General features: G+C 41.5%; 1 protein-coding gene across 1 annotated transcript in view; it reads right to left on the bottom strand.

Annotated features, from left to right (window-relative positions):
* Positions 1-2429: 2429 nt before the first annotated feature.
* Positions 2430-18748, bottom strand: part of LOC126419499 (zinc finger CCCH domain-containing protein 13-like) — a 68046-nt gene continuing 51727 nt past the window's right edge. The window contains exons 3-4 of the mRNA XM_050086689.1: positions 2841-2945; positions 2430-2717 (exon numbers count right to left, since the gene is read on the bottom strand). Of these exons, the coding sequence (XP_049942646.1) occupies positions 2430-2717; positions 2841-2945 (393 nt within the window). The remainder of the gene's footprint in view (positions 2718-2840; positions 2946-18748) is intronic.

The raw sequence follows: 18748 nt of genomic DNA, 5'->3' as shown, positions 1-18748 counted from the left end.
CTCATACAAACAAGAAATGACTTATAAGGCGCTTGTTCGACCGATTCTGGAGTATTGTTTATCAGTCTAGGATCCTCGCCAAGTAAGAGCTGATAGAAGAGATAGAGAAGATCCAACGGAGAACGGCGCGTTTCCTCGCAGGGTCGTTTAGTCGGAACGAGTGTATTACCGAGATGCTGAATCAGTTCCACTGGCAGATGTTACAAGAGAGGCGGTGTGCCTCACGGAGAGGTTTGCTATTGAAATTTCGAGATAAAATTTTTCAGAGACAGTCGGGAAACACGTCATTCCCTCATACATACATTTGGCTTAATGACCACGACGACAAAACTCGAGAAAGTAGAGCAAATACAGGAGCTTATCGACAATCATTCTTCCAACGCGCCTTAGGTTGCTTGCGAAGTATGACGTAGAACTTTTCTACTGACAAAGAAACACCACCAATCTGATCTCTTATTTTAAGGGCAACAAAATACCCTTAGAATATAATAGTCGCAGCAATAGATCTCGCACGAAAATTTGGGCCAGTATTCTGACAATTTGCATTTATGATCTTCTGAACGTATAACTTTTAAAGATGCACATGCAATGGTTATCACTCGCTCCACCCCACTGTAACCGCTTAATGCCTTATCACGAGCACTTACTGTACACTGGAGTACGAAATTTATGAACATGTTGGTAACATGTTATGTTCAGTGTGTCAAGGTGTGCTGTTTCTTAGCTCTAGCTGGAGCTAGAGATGACTTTTCTTTGAATATCTTGATGTTGTAATTGTCAAAGGCGGCATCAAATGAATGTGCCAGATGAGTGTGTCTTTAAGAAAGCATAGCCCTCTTTAATCATTAAATCGCTGTTGCTCGTGTTGGGTAATGACTTCGTGGTGTAGCATTTGTCGTTCTAGGAAAGCTGGACAAGAGCAGAAATGACTAGCGAACAAGGTAATACAATGAACAGAAGATTTACATGGTTTGTATTTCTGCAAGCGTACGAAGACTCATTACAAAAAACGCATTGAGAAGTAAGTCCAGCTGTCAGTGTCAACAAGGATGAAGATCTCTGTGCTAAGTACGAACAATGAAGTCGAATCTGCGGCTAGGCGGTGTCTGCATCTTGTAGCGAAGAGGCTCCAAGTGCGAGTGGACGTCTGGCTGCCACCGACCAGCCTAAACTGCAGCAGCAGAGACCGTTCGTAGTCCAGAGCACTGGCGACGTGGCTCAGCAGGCGTGCGCCATTGGGTCCGTCAGATCCCGCGCGACTGCTGATGGCGACGGACGGAAACTTACTATTCCGTTGCCAACATGATGCCTGAGTAGTGGTATCGATTCGTGATATCACACAAACCTTGAAACAGCATGCTTCACACTAACGAGGAAACATCACCAACTTAAGTGTACAAAAATCAAATTTTCATTTTTGTCTTAAAACACTCCCTATAGTTTTCTGAGCAATAAACAGTTTACCTCAAGGAAATTGTACTGAAGACTGCCTCAAAATTAGAGGAATTTAAAAGTTTCTGCAGATATGACGACGCCCTCATGTCACACAGACAGCTCTGTAACAGACAGAATGTTGTTGTCACTTGTTTGTTAGAGTACCGAACCTCAGCGGTAGAAACGGAACCGTTGTACGATCAGTTTGTTGTCTGTCTGTCCGACAGGTAAAAACCTTTTTTCTCAGGAACAGATGGACTTATCAAGGTGATATGGAGACCACATACCATGGTCTACTGTCCCTTGGTGGTGAAAAAGAGTTGAAGCTTTTAACTCAATGCAGTCAGAAGATACGGCCATTCATGCCACGTATTTTGATACTTGCAAACTACTGATCAAAATCTATAGCGCACTTTTCGTTGACCTGGAATCATCAAATTTGCCGGCCGGAGTGGCCGAGCGGTTCTAGGCGCTACAGTCTGGAACCGCGCGACCGCTAAGGTTAGTTAGGTTTAAGTAGTTCTACGTTCTAGGGGACTGATGACCTTAGCAGTTAAATCCCATAGTGCTCAGAGCCATTTGAACCATTTTTTTTCATCAAAAAAGTAAGATTTCCCAGTACAATTAAGGAAAAATTCGTAAGTTGTTGATATGTAATAATATCACACGAACATTTTTTTCTTATTTGTTATCGGACTGTCTGTCTGCCTATCTGCTCTCTCTCTTCCTCTATCTCTCTCTCTCTTCCTCTTCCTCTCTCTCTCTCTCTCTCTCTCTCTCTCTTTCTTCCTCTTTCTCTCTCTGTTCTTCTATCTCTCTTCCTCTTTCTCTCTCTCTTCCTCTTTCTCTCTCTCTTCCTCTTTCCCTGTCTATTCCTCTTTCTCTCTTTCTTCCTCTTTCTCGCTCTCTTCCTCTATCTCTCTCTCTTCCTCTTTCTATCTCTCCTCCTCTTTCTCTCTCTCTTCCTCTTCCTCTCTCTCTTCCTCTTTCCCTGTCTATTCCTCTTTCTCTCTCTCTTCCTCTTTCTCTCTCTCCTCATCTTTCTCTCTTTCTTCCTCTTTCTCTCTCTCTTCCTCTGTCTCTCTCTCTTCCTCTTCCTCTCTCTCTTCCTCTTTCCCTGCCTCTTCCTCTTCCTCTCTCTCTTCCTCTTCCTCTCTCTCTTCCTCTTTCCCTGTCTCTTCCTCTTCCTCTCTCTCTTCCTCTGTCTCTCTCTCTTCCTCTTTCCCTGTCTCTTCCTCTTCCTCTCTCTCTTCCTCTTCCTCTCTCTCTTCCTCTTTCTCTGTCTATTCCTCTTCCTCTCTCTCTTCCTCTTTCCCTGTCTATTCCTCTTCCTCTCTCTTTTCCTCTTTCCCTGTCTCTTCCTCTTCCCCTCTCTCTTCCTCTTCCTCTCTCTCTTCCTCTTCCTCTCTCTCTTCCTCTATCTCTCTCTCTTCCTCTTTCTCTCTCTCTTCCTCTTTCTCTCTCTGTTCCTCTTTCTCTCTCTCTTCTTCCTCTTTCTCTTTCTCTTTCTTCTTTAATTTATGTCACTTACTAAGGTCTGTAGTCCTTTGGAAATGTAGAAAACTTATGTTTCTACTTTATTGCAATCACAAGATATGGATATGTATGTTGGATAGATGATACAAATTCACTCGTCAAAACATACAGGATACTTCCCTTTAGCCTAGAACCAAGAAAGGCAAGATTCTAGAGTAAAAGTACAGAAAAAATCCGAAAACTGTTATTCTGTGATTATTTCACAAGAATCAATTTTTTTGCCGTTTGTTAGCCGACTGTAATGCCCGTCTGTCTGAAAAGACCAAGTTTTCTCAGGAATGAGTAGACGTATAAGGTTGAAATTTGTCACATAATAAGGTAAACGGGTTCCTTTGCGATGTAAAACATTCAAGATTCTGCGTCAATGCAATCAAAAGGTACGGCCATTTCTGTCACATATTTTAATAACTTGCCAGTTTCGATATCGATAACAGGCAACAGTCGTCGAAATTCTCGATTCCCGGGATGGATGAAGTATCTATATATATAACTGAGTTTTTAAGGAATCCTTGATGCGTGGGTCTTACTCGATCTTATCCGGATTTTTGATCGCAAGGTATTACTCGTTGCTGTACAGAGTAATTGGAATCGTATCTTACCATTGGCACTTATGCGATTTACGTGTTTCCTTTTTTAATTAACACATATTTCATTGACTATGTTTTAGTATATATTTACCTGATTTAGCTAACATTAGCAATAATCAGTGGCAATAGTTTTAAATCAAGTCCGAAGAAACTGGGCTGCCGCTACGCTTTCTAAACTAATAGGGCAAAGTCATCTGACTTAGTACTGAGTTGTAGTCTCAAAATGAACTACAAAAATATGTGCACTGGTTGCCATTTCTCCGCCCCACTGCAGCCGCTTCACGCTCGACCGCGAAGAACTGTACACCGGATTGAGTAAGAGGTTTTCGAAATAGTCTTTTGACTTTGGCAACAAGCTACGTTCACTGTGTCATAAGTGTGCGGTTTCTGAGCCACAGCTGGTGTCCGAGATACCTTCGCTTTGAACATTTGTATGTTGCGTTTCTCAAACGTAGTGTAAATTACTGAAACAGATGAGTGTGTTGAAAGGGTGCTGTAGCCACCTTTCATTAGTCCGGTAGCCCATTTTCACTAGTATTTCTCTTTCTTTCCTTGTTTATCTTTTCTCATAACTCATAGTGGTGTGATTGAATGAATGTCGTTGTGTGTCACGTTGCTAGACGGTGGCGTAGTCTGCTGCAGAAAGTCTGCGATAGTCATACAGATTCAGCAGCAGTTGTACAGAATAGCCAACTCTGGTAGTGGTCAAGTAGGCAAAGAGGTTTGCGCTACTTGTGAGAAATCCACCTGCGTTAGGTTGGTGGCGGAAATGGCATTTTTGGGTTTTCCGGTCCACGTGGAGCGTGGAGGTGGCTGGAGAGGAAAAAGGGTGGCAGTCCGCCGCCGGTACGGGAAGCGTCCACAGCTGTGCTCCAGTCGAAGAAGGGTGGGTTAGACTGACCGCGTGGCGCGCTGTTACTTGGCGAGAGGAGACCTGTTAGCTTTTGGACTCGCTTTTCAAATCTGAAAGATTGCTTTGCCTTGTCGCAGCAAGGAATGCAAAACTCTGGCAGATTTTTCTTTTAGTAAATTTCTGTAGCTGACTTGGATCCGCCGGAAGAGCGCCACACAAAGGTGTCGATAAGAAGTGAGCATTCGCTTCTGTATGAATGTCTGTTTGCCTTCCGCTGTGTCTGTATAAGCTATCATCTTTCTAAATATTCATAGCTTTGCCTTCTCGTAAATTTTCCTTGCTTTATGTGTCTTTCGTCCGTGGGGAGCCAACCACGTGGTAGAACATTATAGTTTGTTGGGCTACCGGCATCACTGACTGTCCGATCGCATGTTTGTTTTAGATAATGTTAACATGATTGTGTGATGTGATATTGTTGCAATTTGGGCACTATACCTAGAAATTGTGTCTCCACAAACCACGTGGGCACGTGGGTGTACTGCGAAACGCGTACTGTTTCACGAGTTACTGCGACCAGTTATCAGGCAACAGCAGTTGTATGAATGATTCACACCAATGATTTTAGGAGTAGATTATAGCGGTGAACGTATCGACGCTCTTCGTCAATGTTATCAGGAATTGTGTACATGCTTCACATCCATGTCTTACAAATAAATGATTTTATCCACAATTTCCTCTTGTATTCCGAGGTTGCGTTTTTGCACCTAAGCCACTTACCTCGTAGCTTTCCTGTTAGCACATCCAACGCGTTTCCTTACGCACAGGTCCAGTGATTAGTTTCCCTTTATTTTAAGACAAATGCCTTAGATTAAGTATTATTTTCAGATGTGTTGCTGGAAGGTGATCTTCTGCACAGTGTTCTTGCATGTGATATTTTATTTTAAATGTTTGATTGTCGTGAACAGTGCACGGGGAATACTATTAATTACATCGTATCCCCTATGAGCGACATCACAACGTATGCATTTTTGTGAGTTTTTGGTCTGTGATCAAATTAATTTATTTTCCGACTCGACCAAACCTTTGATTAGTTGTATGGTTAGAGTAGGTGGCGACCCCAATCTTCTCACGTTAATTTCATAAGCAATAAGTATTTCCATTCCCAATAATAACGTAATAACCCTTAGTAACTGGTTAGTTACAGTGTTATTAAAAAAGTAGCGTAGTGCTTCCGTTTTAAAGGAACAATCTCTATAGTTTCAACTGAGAAGGAAACTTCACCATCCTGACCCAATATTTTAAGGAGAAAAAAGCTCACTTGCAAGATGTCAGCCCCAGAAATCAGTCTCAAGCTAAAATTTGACTATAATTTTGATAGTACGCAGTTGTGACCCTTCTGAACGTACGGCTTTTAAAGAGGCTCGTCCACTGGGTGTCACCCGCCCCGCCCCACTGCAGCCGCTTAATCCCGAGCGTGGAGTACTATACGGGGCAGTGAGTAAGAAGTTTGTGAAATGCTGCTGTGAATTGGCAACATACCAGAGTGTGTGTTTTCTAACCTGTAACTGGACTCAGAGATCTCTTTCCCTGGAACATTTTTGTGTTACGTTTCTCAAAAGCAATGTAAAAGAACGAAACAGTTGAGTGTGTCATTAAAGAACTGCACAGTGCTGTTAAATTATTGACAGCACTGTTGCGCGTTATTTTCTTTGGATTTTGAAGCTGACACCGTCAAAGCGAAGTACATATGCAGTAGATGCGCTGTTCTTCAACGTGGTTGGCAGCATTAAATTTTAATTCGAAAATTAAATACGTTTCGCAGTAATTCTTCACTCGCTTAGATTTATTCATTTTGATTTTGAGGTTTGTATACAGCTGCAAAATATCAGTAAGAGAATACCCTCAGAATAATATTGATTGTATATATGTGTGAGGTTGACATTGACAGTCTCTACTACTGTCCTGTTTTTCGCATATAATAACATGTGTTCTCGAACAATATTGCAAAACAAGTTGGGCAAATGTGTCTACCTTTCCCTCCTCTTCCATAACCTTCAAAATCCCATCAGTGGGAGAGCACTGATTATCACGTCAAAGTACAGTACTTCACGATCGGGCATTAGGCGGCTTAAGTAGAGTGGAGAAAGTGACGAACAGTGCGCGCGAATTTTTAACAGCTGTGCATTCAGGAGGTCATAATTGGATACTACGAGAATTATGGCCTAAATTTTCAACTGGGATCGATTACTGGGATTGATATCTTACTACTGTGATTCTTTCTCCTTAAAATATATACAGGCGATGTGTTTGTCATCAAGAACACTATAGAAGATCACATAGAATTTAATACAGAGTCCCATGTGGTTTTTATCGGCCTTGAGAAGATTTCCGATGGTGTAGGCCATGATAGTCTTTGAAGATTATGTCTGAGTTTGGATATCCTTATCACCTAACAGAGGTAGCGAAGAGGCTTTACAAAGATACGCCATTGTAATAAACGCAGGTAGGAATTGATTAGAAGAAATAATTATTGACCAAGGTGTAAGACAAGGGTGCAGACTATGCCTATGCTTTTTAATGTTTACATTGACTTCTTTCCTCATAAATCGAAATGTAAAGTAAACAAAGGAACTCATGAATTGAAGGAAATATGAAGTAAATACGAGTACATCCTTTAAGATTTCTAGTAATAAAACTAAAACAGTGGCATTCCGAGGAATGTATGCAGTCAGATCAAATTTTTTTTGGGTTATTCAGTCTTACGTCAAGTCCCTCAAATCTCTCATTTAGGATGTGCTATAAATTTTGATTTTGACTCTGATATTGGAAAAAATACACAAATTCCAAGCTGTCTATGGTACAATTTGCAAAAAATTGGGCCATTATGTATAAAAAGAAATCATCATAAAATATTTTCAACACAAGTACAAAAAGATCGAAAATATCTTGACGACTTGAGACAAAACCTCATGAGAGTGTCAGGTTACAGAATTCCGCAGAAGATCCTGAACTATAAGCCGAATGGGAGAAGAGATATGGGAGGACCTCGAAATACATGGGAATGATTTTGTTTGTGAGCTGGGACAAGTAACAATCCAGTTCTTGAACGGAAGAGATGATGAAATATGAGGTCAAATTGGTGATGTTCCTGTGAGTGGAGAAATGACACTAATTTAGTGTAATACTGTCAATCATTATATTTATAATCAACTAGCTAATGTGGTACAACGTTAACCACTGTAGTAGTGGTAGAACAGGATGAAGATCAGTGGCAGAAGAAAACTAAAGTAATATGAGATCTAAATATTGTAAGTTTAATTTGTTCCTTGTCATAGTGAACGGTTACCACATTAGTTAATTGATTGCAAACTACCACTCACAGAAAATTACTATCACTCTTTCGCACAAAAACCTCGAGAAAATAAAACACTTTGTTTCAGGCGCTTTTTGTTGAAATATTGACAAAATGCTTCTCTGGACAGAGTTCCACTTCCGAACGGTACAGTACCTCGTTTGTTCTCACTTTAGATATAACCTTTTTATCCATGAAGTGCACCTAACGCTATGGACCAATATTTCGCTCTGCAGCTGAATGTACACCGTATAACACCTCACGACAAGTTGCACCGGAAGCTGTACCCAAACCGGTGCCTTTCAAGTACAGTGTTTCAACCAACTTGGGTGGCACGCTGGATCGTTACAGCGAACACTCAAATGCAACAGGGAAGTTTCATCCTACAAACAATACTCCGGTTCCGACTAAACTACTCGCTGCCGCACTTCTTCATGTTGGCCTTCTAACCCGACAACGTTTTCAGTAGGTCCTCTGTGAGGTATGACAGAGATAATAGGCAGTTGAATCTCTTTGTTGTGTCATGCGACGTACATGAATGGTTCCATTGGTACGCACATTACCTGTGCAACGAAAGAATGCGTAATTCGTTGTGGAAGATTTCCATATATTTCTGTTTACATGCAGTACAACGAGTTCCATGGTTGCGGGGAAAGCTTTCAACAAAGTAAGATGGAATCAGATTCTCAAAATTCTGTGAAGAGTGCGTTGCAGAATAATCAAAATATGAAGGAAATAAGTTGTATTAAAAATGCAATTAAAGAAAAATTCCTGTTTCAAAAGATGTGAGGCAGATTTCGAGCAAAATAATAATGTTAAATAATATTTGTATCGAAGTAGCAATGAGGTAAATAATAGAAATTATCTGAAGGAGAACAGATCTTCGATGAGAGCAGATTACATATATTAACTTTCTTAGAAGAATTCATCTTCTGAGCGGAAATGAAAAGATTTTGGAAACTTCTAGAATATAGTTGGAAAGGCAGTTTATCATAGAATTTTATATCAAGATAAGAATAACGATGATGTACAGGAGGAAAACATAGAAATTGGAATAACATCGGTACTGAGGAAGGGATAATTGGAGGAGTGAATTAATTCTCGTATCTAGGAAGTAAAATTGCAAACCAAGTCAAACCAAGGTACTTACAATAAACAAGTTTGTCGAAGCCAAGAATTTTGTCTTAAAAAAAAATTTACTGATATAAAAAATTGATTTAGATTCCAGGAAGATGTTTATGAAAGTGTAAGTCTGGGGAATAGCACTGTATGGAAGTGAAAATGGTGTGCATAAAACTGAGGTAAGTAACAAGGGCGCCGAGTGTTAAAAACCCATCACCTCATTCCGAATTACTGATAAAAACAACTAATGGTATAGGATAGAAAAAATATTAACTCGAATGGTACAACAAATTGAAGTTATATGAAGATAATGCTTCCTGATTTTATACATTTTTCAGTTTTTAGAGAGCTTTTGACACGTAACGTGGAATTCATAGAAGATAGTGATTTCTTAGATCGTTTACAGTGAAGGAATATCGGAAACATTCTTACACGTCTACCTTAAAAAGATCTATCATTCCCAACGTTCGCGTTATAGGAAAAATTAGTCTGAGAAGTAGACATAATTCTGGTTAATTCATTTAAGTTTCTGATATCTTATCTTAACATGCGTATGCTGAAGAACTCAAGATCTCGTTTTGGCAACATGTTCTGTCCTTCAAGGAAGTAGCTCGATCTAGTTCAGGGAATACCATATTCCGTTAGCACATAAGACAGACAGAACATTCTATACCCTCAGCAAACTTGCTATCAATATTGACTATTTGTAATGTGTTTTAGTATCGTATTGTTTTCCAGCATAGGGTTCAGAAGATTTTGGGAAGAATCATTAAATGTAAGCCGAAAGTCTCGTATTTACGGATCTTATAATATACTTCTGCTTTTCATCGAAGACATTTGTACCAACAATTGAATTAGTCTAACTGTTATGTAACTGTATGTTACGAGTCCTAGTTACTGAGGTGAACTCAACTGCGAGCATTTCGAGAGGACGACTAAGGACGTTTCTAAAGAGGTTTGACACAAGATCTTTACAAAGATTCTGTATTTTTCTATTCTAACTTCTCTGTGCAGTGCATTAGGACTGTTTGTTGTAACACGTGTCATGTGTGTAATCAGGTGAAGAACTCTAAACTCTTTGTAGTTCGATAAACGATACGCTAAAGAAAATAAAAAATAAATTGTTTAGCAATTTCAGCTATATGACGTCCTGGTATTTTGCTGCGTATGTAGAAGAGATTATCTGTATCCACACACACTGGGCATGTTTCCTTTGTAAAGTCAGTTTTATGTGTTACTTCTTTGTAAAGGTAGCTGTGTTCGTGTAGAGTGTTTGTGTTGGTCATGACGACAAGATAGGGAAGACTGACGGTAAAATTCGGTGCTCACGCAACCTAGGACCAGTAACACTGGGCTCGCATTTTTTAGAACTGAGCAAAAATTCCATTCCAGAAAGCCAAGCTTAAGTCATCCATTTCCCAAAATCGATGAAAATGAAAGTCTGGATGGTTCTTTTCAGAGGACACGGTCTTCTTCCTTCTCCATCCTTGTCATAGTCGAGATCGTGCTCTGTCTCTGAAGATCATCATCGACAGAACCTCAACGGCTTCTTTCCTCAAATACCTCGACGAGGTCTGCAGAGTTTAATAGGCCAACCTAGTTGACGGATCGTTATTAAGATTGTCACACGCCCACACTCTTTGAGCATTACAGAAATGTATGAAACTTAACTCAGCGACTGCTATACAGTATATTGGTTTGAAAAATGAAGTCCCTCGCCTTCTGTCCTTGTTTGCCAAACGCTTGTGATGGGAAGTTGCGCACCACCGCCGTTGCTATGCTGTTGCTTCTTCAGCCATGAGTAACTCTCCTTTTTGGCAGTAGGGAATATTAATGGGGGCCGCGGGTGTGGCCAGCAGATGACGCCGCACCAGCGTATTTTCCGACTTAGCGGGCGGGTTTTTCCACCGGTCCTGCTTTCCGCCTTTTTGTAGAATCCACATTTTTTTCTCTTTATTATATATTTCGCTCTTCCCTGTCGAAGGCGAGCTATTAGCATCTCCTTGTTTCTTCTGCATGTGCACAGACTACACAACATTGCATTGATAAAATCTTCTCGGGCGATCAGCCGAGTTGTGACGTTTTCTCGTCGCATCGTTTCAACGAGTTTCGTACCCATCATCCTCGCCTAAAGATAACAGATACGAAACTAGTTGAAACTTCGCGACAAGACGACGCCACCACTGGCTGAACTTCCCAGAAAATTTTATCTTTGAAATTCGCCAAGGAAGTCTGCATCACACAATTCAACGTTTTAAAGCAGTAGAATCGTGAGAAGGAAATGAAATAATACGTCATTATTTAGTGACCGATTTCAATGTGACGTTGATGATGAAGTTTATGCACACTTTGTTGACTCACACCTTAATGTGCATATATGAACTTTTCCTAAAAAATTCTGTTGGTTCTGTTTAGCTTTGGTAAGATAAACCATGTAGGTAGGTATTATTATTGTTTTAAATTTTTGTAGCTGGGACATATGTCCTGAAACTGGGTAGTGCTTCCCTTTTTATAAATAATTTTTACGATTTTATCAGTGATATTTTCGTTTTCTGACGATGACAAATCCGATATCATGACACCTGGATGAATAAATAAATCGAATTAAATTAAATACAGGAAGGGACATGATGCCCCTAATCTTGGATGGATAAATAAATAAACGGTTGAGTCCTCAAAACTGAAAAGATGACTGTTATCTAAATGAAAAGTTAAAAATAATCGTGGAAAGATGGTATGTGAAACTCGCATAGCCAAGTCGGTTACGCTACGCGACCAGTGATATTTGTCAACTATGTTGAAACAACGACTGCGTCCACTCCCTGCCATAAGGACGCGAACAGATGTCGCTGCTAGCGCTTGGACCTCGAGCAAAAACGTGCCAAGCATCCTGCAGTTGGTCACTATTATCTATAACTGAATGACTACGTACCAGTGTAAAGTGGACTCTGGTACTATTCTCGACCAATTCTTGTCCAGCTGAGCAACAGTTCCGTCAGTTATGCTCCGATGTGAATGGAGCAATAGGCTCCATTCGCCGTTCCTCGTAAAGTTCCGTTTGTGAACATAGTGCAACATCGCTGATGAGGTATTATTGCTGAAGTGCCGGCGCACAGTGACTTTTTGGAGAGTTACAGGCGAGTCGCGCGATACGGTGGACGAGTACTTGTGGAGTTGCGAATAGGGAACGTGTATAAAATAGCGCGTAAAGGAATAAAGTTAATTTCAGTGAGGGTAGCTGTTAAGAATGAAACTGAGTGAGGGCAACAACTTCCTATTACTCATAGTTATCAGCTTGCGAAGTTTTTTGAACACATGAACACACATTCTTAGTGAAACTGGAGAGACGAATGTGATTTGTAGTAGAAATGTAACTACTAATGTCAGCGCAGTCTCATTCTGCCCACGAGAATAAATGCAAAAGTTGACAAACTGGGGGCTCCGATGTCCAGGAGAATCGTAATGTCTTACAGTTCCGAGAGAAAGATTTTTTTCATTGCTAACAGTACGACGTGATCAGACTGATTCGCCTTAAGGATGTGTGAGCAGGTTTTAACACAACGCAGAGATGATCATTCGTGTGAGTGACCCCTACCCAGTACCGGTCAGCAAACTACAGGTGGTGATGAACTTAATGAGATCGAATTCAGGACTACGGTGACACAGCGCGTTTTGACCAGGTAAGTAAGCTGTACGCTCCACTCAGCGAACTGCCATTGGTAGGATCCATATTTAAGAATCTCTACGAGCACAGCATTGGCCCCTCCTGTTAGGAGGGTTAGTAGTTTATCAGCTTTGTTATTCTGTAGTTCCCAACCCCATACTGTAGAATCATATTTTTCGATTCCTTCGATAATCTCTTACACTATGTGATCAAAAGTATCCGGAAACCCACAAAAACATACGTTTTTCATATTAGGTGCATTGTACTGCCACCTACTGCCACGTACTCCATATCAGCGACCTCAGTAGTCATTAGGCATCGCGAGAGAGCAGAACGGGGCGCTTTGCCGAACTCACGGGCTTCGAACGTGGTCAGGTGATTGGGTTTCTCTTGTGTTATACGCCTGTACGCGAGATTTCCACACTCCTACTCATCCATAGGTACTCTGTTTCCGAAGTGGCAACGTGAAGAGACACGTACAGTGTAAGAGGTCCGAGCAGATGTAATTTCGATGTATTGTTCATGCACTGCCTGCGATATCAAGGTATAAGAGAATCTCTGACCAGAGAGCAGTGTTGACTGCAGTACGAACTGTGTAGCTGTAGCAGTAAGTTGTTGCTAGTCTGCTGTCTGCTCTGGTCTGGTCTGGTGTATCGTGTTGGCTGGGCCGGTCGCGGTGCAGCGATGCCGGAGCCTGAGTATTATTGTATAAGGTAAAAAGCAGCCTCGCGCATATCTAGTAATGTCATCTCAAGTCCCATGTAAATGTTTTAAAAATCTCGTAATAATAATCTTTCTCATAAAAAGTAACTTTTAACAACCATTCATTTCAATTTAAAGAATTTACTAATTTCTCCCATCCATGATCATCCCGATTGTTGCAAAAGAAAAATCAGTTGCTTCCTTTCATAAATGACAAATAGGTCGGCCAGCATTGCACAGAGCTGTGCCGGACAACATTATTTTAAGAGCAGATATATATGCGTTATTCGGCGACTTCATTGAGCTAACAATTTTTCTCTTTTTTTTATTCAGAATGATCTTTTAGGGCCATGGCGCAGCACTGCTGACGTCCAAAATTTACCAGGTTAAATTCACAGTCAATGATTGAAAAGTTATAAGTGAGCGACAATTTAATTGAGAGGTTAGTTACATTGTATTATTACCAGGTTACTGAATTTTTTTTTTGTTGGGACGTTACACTGAATGTGAACGACATAATTATAATTTTTTACTGTTGAGAAGTTTAGGAATTTTTCTGTTTTGAGGTTACACTAAATGGGAAAGAATTATTTATGTTAATATTTTCTGTTGAGATGTTACGGTAAATTATTTTGTGGGGAGGTTACAGCAGCACAAAAGGGTACAGTCCGACCTCGTCTGTTGACTGACACAGACCGCCGACAGTTTAAGAGGGTCGTAATGTGTAATAGGCAGACATCTGTTAAGACCACACAGGAATTCCAAACTGCATCAGGATCCACTGCAAGTACTATGATAGTTAGGCGGGAGGTGAGAAAATTTGGATTTCATGGCTGGGCGGCTGCTCATAAGCCACACATCACACCGGTAAATATCAAACGACGCCTGGCTTGGTGTAAGGAATATAAACATTGGACGATTGAATAGTGGAAAAACGTTGTGTGGAGTGACGAATCACGGTACACAATGTGGCGATCCGATGGCAGGGTGTGGGTTTAGCAAATGACCGGTGAACGTCAGCTACCAGCGTGTGTAGTGCCAACACTAAAATTCGGAGGCGGTGGTGTTACTGTGTGGTCGTGTTTTTCGTGGAGAGCTAGCACTCCTTGTTGGTTTGCCTGGCACTGTCACAGCACAGGCCTACATTCATGTTAAGTACCTTCTTGCTTCCCACTGTTGAAGAGCAATTCAGTAATGGAGATTTCATCTTTCAACACGATCAAGCACCTGTTCATAATGCGCAGCCTGTGGCGGAGGGGTTACACGACAATAACTTTCCTATAACGGACTGGCCTGCATAGAGTCCTGACCTGAATCCTATAAAACACCTTGCGATGTTTTGGAACGCCGACTTCGTGCCAGGCGTCACCGACCGACATCGATACCTCTCCTCAGTACAGCACGCCGTGAAGAATGGGCTGCGATTCCCCAAGAACCCTCCAGAACCTGATTGAAAGTATGCCTGCGAGATTGGAAGCTGTCGTCAAGGCTAAGGGTGGGCCAGCACCACACTGAATTCCAGCATTGCTGGTGGAGCGCGCCACGAACTTGTAAGTCATTTTTAGCCCGGTGTCCGGATACTTTTGATCACATAGTTTACCTCTATTCTACATGTGTCATCAGCACCAAGGAAAAAAGTTGTCGTCTCCAAGAGACATAACGGCAATATCGTACATCACAAGCTCTATCCAAGAAATGGCTTCACTTCGGCAAGGAAATTAGTAAGCCATATGCAGCCGAAGCTACTCATTGAAGATTAGATCCCAAATAGCGATGGTATTATCCGCTATGTTTCACTCACTGTACTAGATATTCTCAGACACTTTCTATGGTTTTATGGTCACGCTATTTAGCAGACCAGTCGGGGTACGACAGGAAACCGTAGTGTTCGTCAAACCAAGAATGAATGCCTGTAGCCCCGTGAACACGGGTGTTGTCATGTTAGAAGCGGAAGTGTTCATCTCATATGCCCAATCCCGTTCCCTTCTCAACCATTGCTTCCTTTTCATGCCCCTCGAATCTTATACATTCGCTCCCTGTATTTCACCCCTCATACCTTTACAATGTAATGTATACACACAGATAAACATTCATTTATGCTTTTATTCATATTTCCCGAATGATGAATCATACGATTCATCACTCTTAACATTTCTGTTTCTGTACTCACTTGCCTAACATCCCATAATGCCGGTAATTTTTATATATTTTTCGGTGCTATCTAACAATAATGTTCCTTCGTCTTGTTTTGAACTTATTTTCCCCACAACATAACAGAAATCGATTAACATAACCTCCAAGCACTATACAGAATGCATGAGACTGTCAAGGATATTGCTGATAATGCCGACAAAGGACACAGTATTTCCAGGCAGCGGGATATGTTGCCAAAGTTTCTGATCATGTCAGTATTATTGCGAAACTCCTAGCAAATACTGCGCGAGTTCATTGACCGTCTAGGAGCCGCTTAAGGAGGTAAGTATAATATTTCTTTCGGTGAGGTTATTTGAATAAGTGTCTTTTTTTTATGTACACGCACCACCCGTTATTGACACCAGTGATTTACGATGACCGTGGAGATCACGTATACTTTCTATTTAACATATTTAATTTTGTGGGTTCAATGGTTTGCAATATTTCACATTCCTCTTTCTAGGAAACAGTAACAGCTTTTTAAATTTATAACAATGAAATTTGTAATGAAAGCTGAACAATTTTTACAGCTAAGGTTTTTAGATTTGTAACAATGAAATTCGTAAGGAAAGCTGAAGAGTATTTGCAGCCATTGCATCCGGCAACTTCCTGTCACAGCATATTCATTCCTACACAATTTACTCTGTCTTTCCGCTATAACAGCATTGTTATTTTTTGTTGTCAGTCATCAAAAATAATGTCTCACATAGTTGCTTACGATCTTTTAAGGAAATGAGCAGTGTGGCTCAACATGTTCCGCTTAATTTTATGACGCTCGTCACGATTTTCATAGACATATCCGTTGATGAGCGAAAAACACGAGAGCGCCCGGAACTGTCTCGAGTGGCTTACACGGTCTCTTAGGGGGCGCCGGATCCAAATCCTTAATGATCGCCGTATTGCGCTTTTTATCCCTCTAAAGGTGAGACCCTCCGAACCGCAGCGGCAGTTCCCGTGTCTAATCGCCCAGAAATGGAGCCCAGCCGCAAAGCGAGACCTTGGACAGAGACCACCTCGTCTGTTTCTTACTACCATATATGTCACGAGACCTTATAAAATGGAGATTTCATTACACATGTATAAATGCGTGCAACGAAACTTTAGTAAGTAAATCGCTCTAAAAAATGGGGATTTTTACACTTGAATTTACCTTATTTGGAAAAAAGATTTCCAAAGTCCCAATTTATCGGATTAAAACTGATACTGCGTCAAGCTTTCTTATCTGTGAAACGAACTGTCAGTCGTAACTTTTCAGCATTTTACGAATAGGATTAGGTTCTAGAGGTGTGATCTGGTCAAGTTATGGTCGGTCAGAGCAGCTAAATAGACCCGAGTTCCGAATGTTCCCCTACCTCAGCACCAACAGCGCTCACTGAGATCGTTAATGCGAAGAAACACGCATCATCAGGCATTTGGCGTATGCTACGGCATCTGTAGGCTGACTGTACACAAGTACTTTAACTGTAAGCTGTATGAAACATGTAGACTATCACTTACAGAAGCTCGTGCAAGCCTCCAAACACATACCTGGGAAAGTGTATCAACGATGTGCAAATCTGTACGATAGAACGATGGTTATTAGGCTGTCTCTCAGCAGTACCATATCCAGCGATCCGAGGGAAACCAATGGCAAATTGCTGGAGGTTTCTTTCAAACGCGTGAATATCAGATTCATATACACTGATCAGCCGGAACATTATGACCACCGAGTGCTAGTTTTATAAACCAGTCCAGGCGATAGTAGCTTCACTTGTCGAGGAATGACTGATAGTCAGACACAGGCACAGTGCATGTAGTATCAGTGAGCGTGCTGTCCCTGTGTAGAATAGGGAGGGCGCGCGACCTATGTGAATTTGACTGAGGACAGAGTTTCAGAGCCCTGAGGCTCGGCCGAGCATTTCGGAATCTGCACGACATGTCAGGTGTTCGAGGAGTGCTGTGGTGAATGTCTTCAACAGGTAGTGAAACCAAATTGAAACCACGTCCAGACGTCATAGGGACGGGCGGCCTACCCTCATTACAGGTGTCGGACGTCGTAGGCTGGGCAGTCTGGTAAAACAGGACAGGCAGCGAACTTGGCGTAACTAAGGATAGACATTAACCCTGGGAAGAGTACAAGTGTATCTCAACACGCAGTGCGCCGAACACTCCTAACGATGGACCTCCGCAGGCGATGGGCCATGTATGTGCCAATGTTAACACAAAGACTTTGGCAACTGCGACTGAAATGGGCACGTGACCATTGGCACTGGACAATGGTGCACTGGCAGAGCGTTGCATGGTCTAATGAATCGCGATAACTTATTCATCATGCCGCTGGGAGGACGTGAATCCTTCGTCTTCCAGCGGAGCAACTGCTTGACATCTGTACTGTGGGAAGGAGACAAATTGGCGGCGGCTCCATTATGCTCTGGGGAACATTCACATATGCATCCATGGGTCCAGTGGAGCTCGTAGTTGCAGATGATATTTCCTGACGGCACTGATATTTTTCAACAAGATAATGCGCCATGTCGCAAGGCCATGGGTATGATGGAGTGGTTCGAGGAAAACAGCGGCGAGTTCCAAGTGATGTAGTGGCCCTCCCAACTCGCAAGATCTGAACCTAAGCGAACACATATAGGATGTGATTCAATGTGGCATTAGGCATCGCCCTGCTCCCCGGAATTTACGGGAATTAGGTGACTTGCGTGTGCAGATGTGGAGCCAACTCCCTCCAGCGACCTAGCAAGGCCTCACTGCTTCCATGTCACGACACGTCGCCGCTGTTATCCATGCCAAAGTTGGACGTACCGGCTGTGAGGTAGGTGGTCATAATGTTCGAGCTGATCAGTGTATATTTAAGGAAGCGTCACACTTGCCTTCAAATAATTACTTTTAAGCTATTCCTAGACTGCATAGCAGTTTTTAAAACTATGAAACGTAATGCGTGTGTTGAAACTATTTGTCTTCACAACATATTGTTCATGAGAAATCGCAATGCTTAAGTCAACCTGGAACTACCTCTTTAATTTTTTTTTATTAAACGCTGACCTACAGAATTTTCCCTGACAAAGACAACTCAAACTTAACCTATTCGTTTATTACCCACAACACACACGCCCAACTCAATCTGGCTGCTATACATTGACAGCATGACTTCCAATAATTAACACAAAAGAATGACCCAGAATTGCAAGAAATTCTAACAATAATAAAAATCCAAAAACTATGAAATTAAAGAAATTTGAAGCTACCTCCAACTCTTTTATTTGCCTAACTCATTTCAATCACGAATCCCAATAGTACAATCCCTATTTTCTTCA

The sequence above is a fragment of the Schistocerca serialis genome, chromosome 9 (assembly GCF_023864345.2).
Source record: "Schistocerca serialis cubense isolate TAMUIC-IGC-003099 chromosome 9, iqSchSeri2.2, whole genome shotgun sequence".
NCBI lineage: Eukaryota > Metazoa > Arthropoda > Insecta > Orthoptera > Acrididae > Schistocerca > Schistocerca serialis.
The sequence above is the reverse complement of the archived record's forward strand: the minus strand, read 5'-3'. Positions and strand labels throughout refer to the sequence as shown.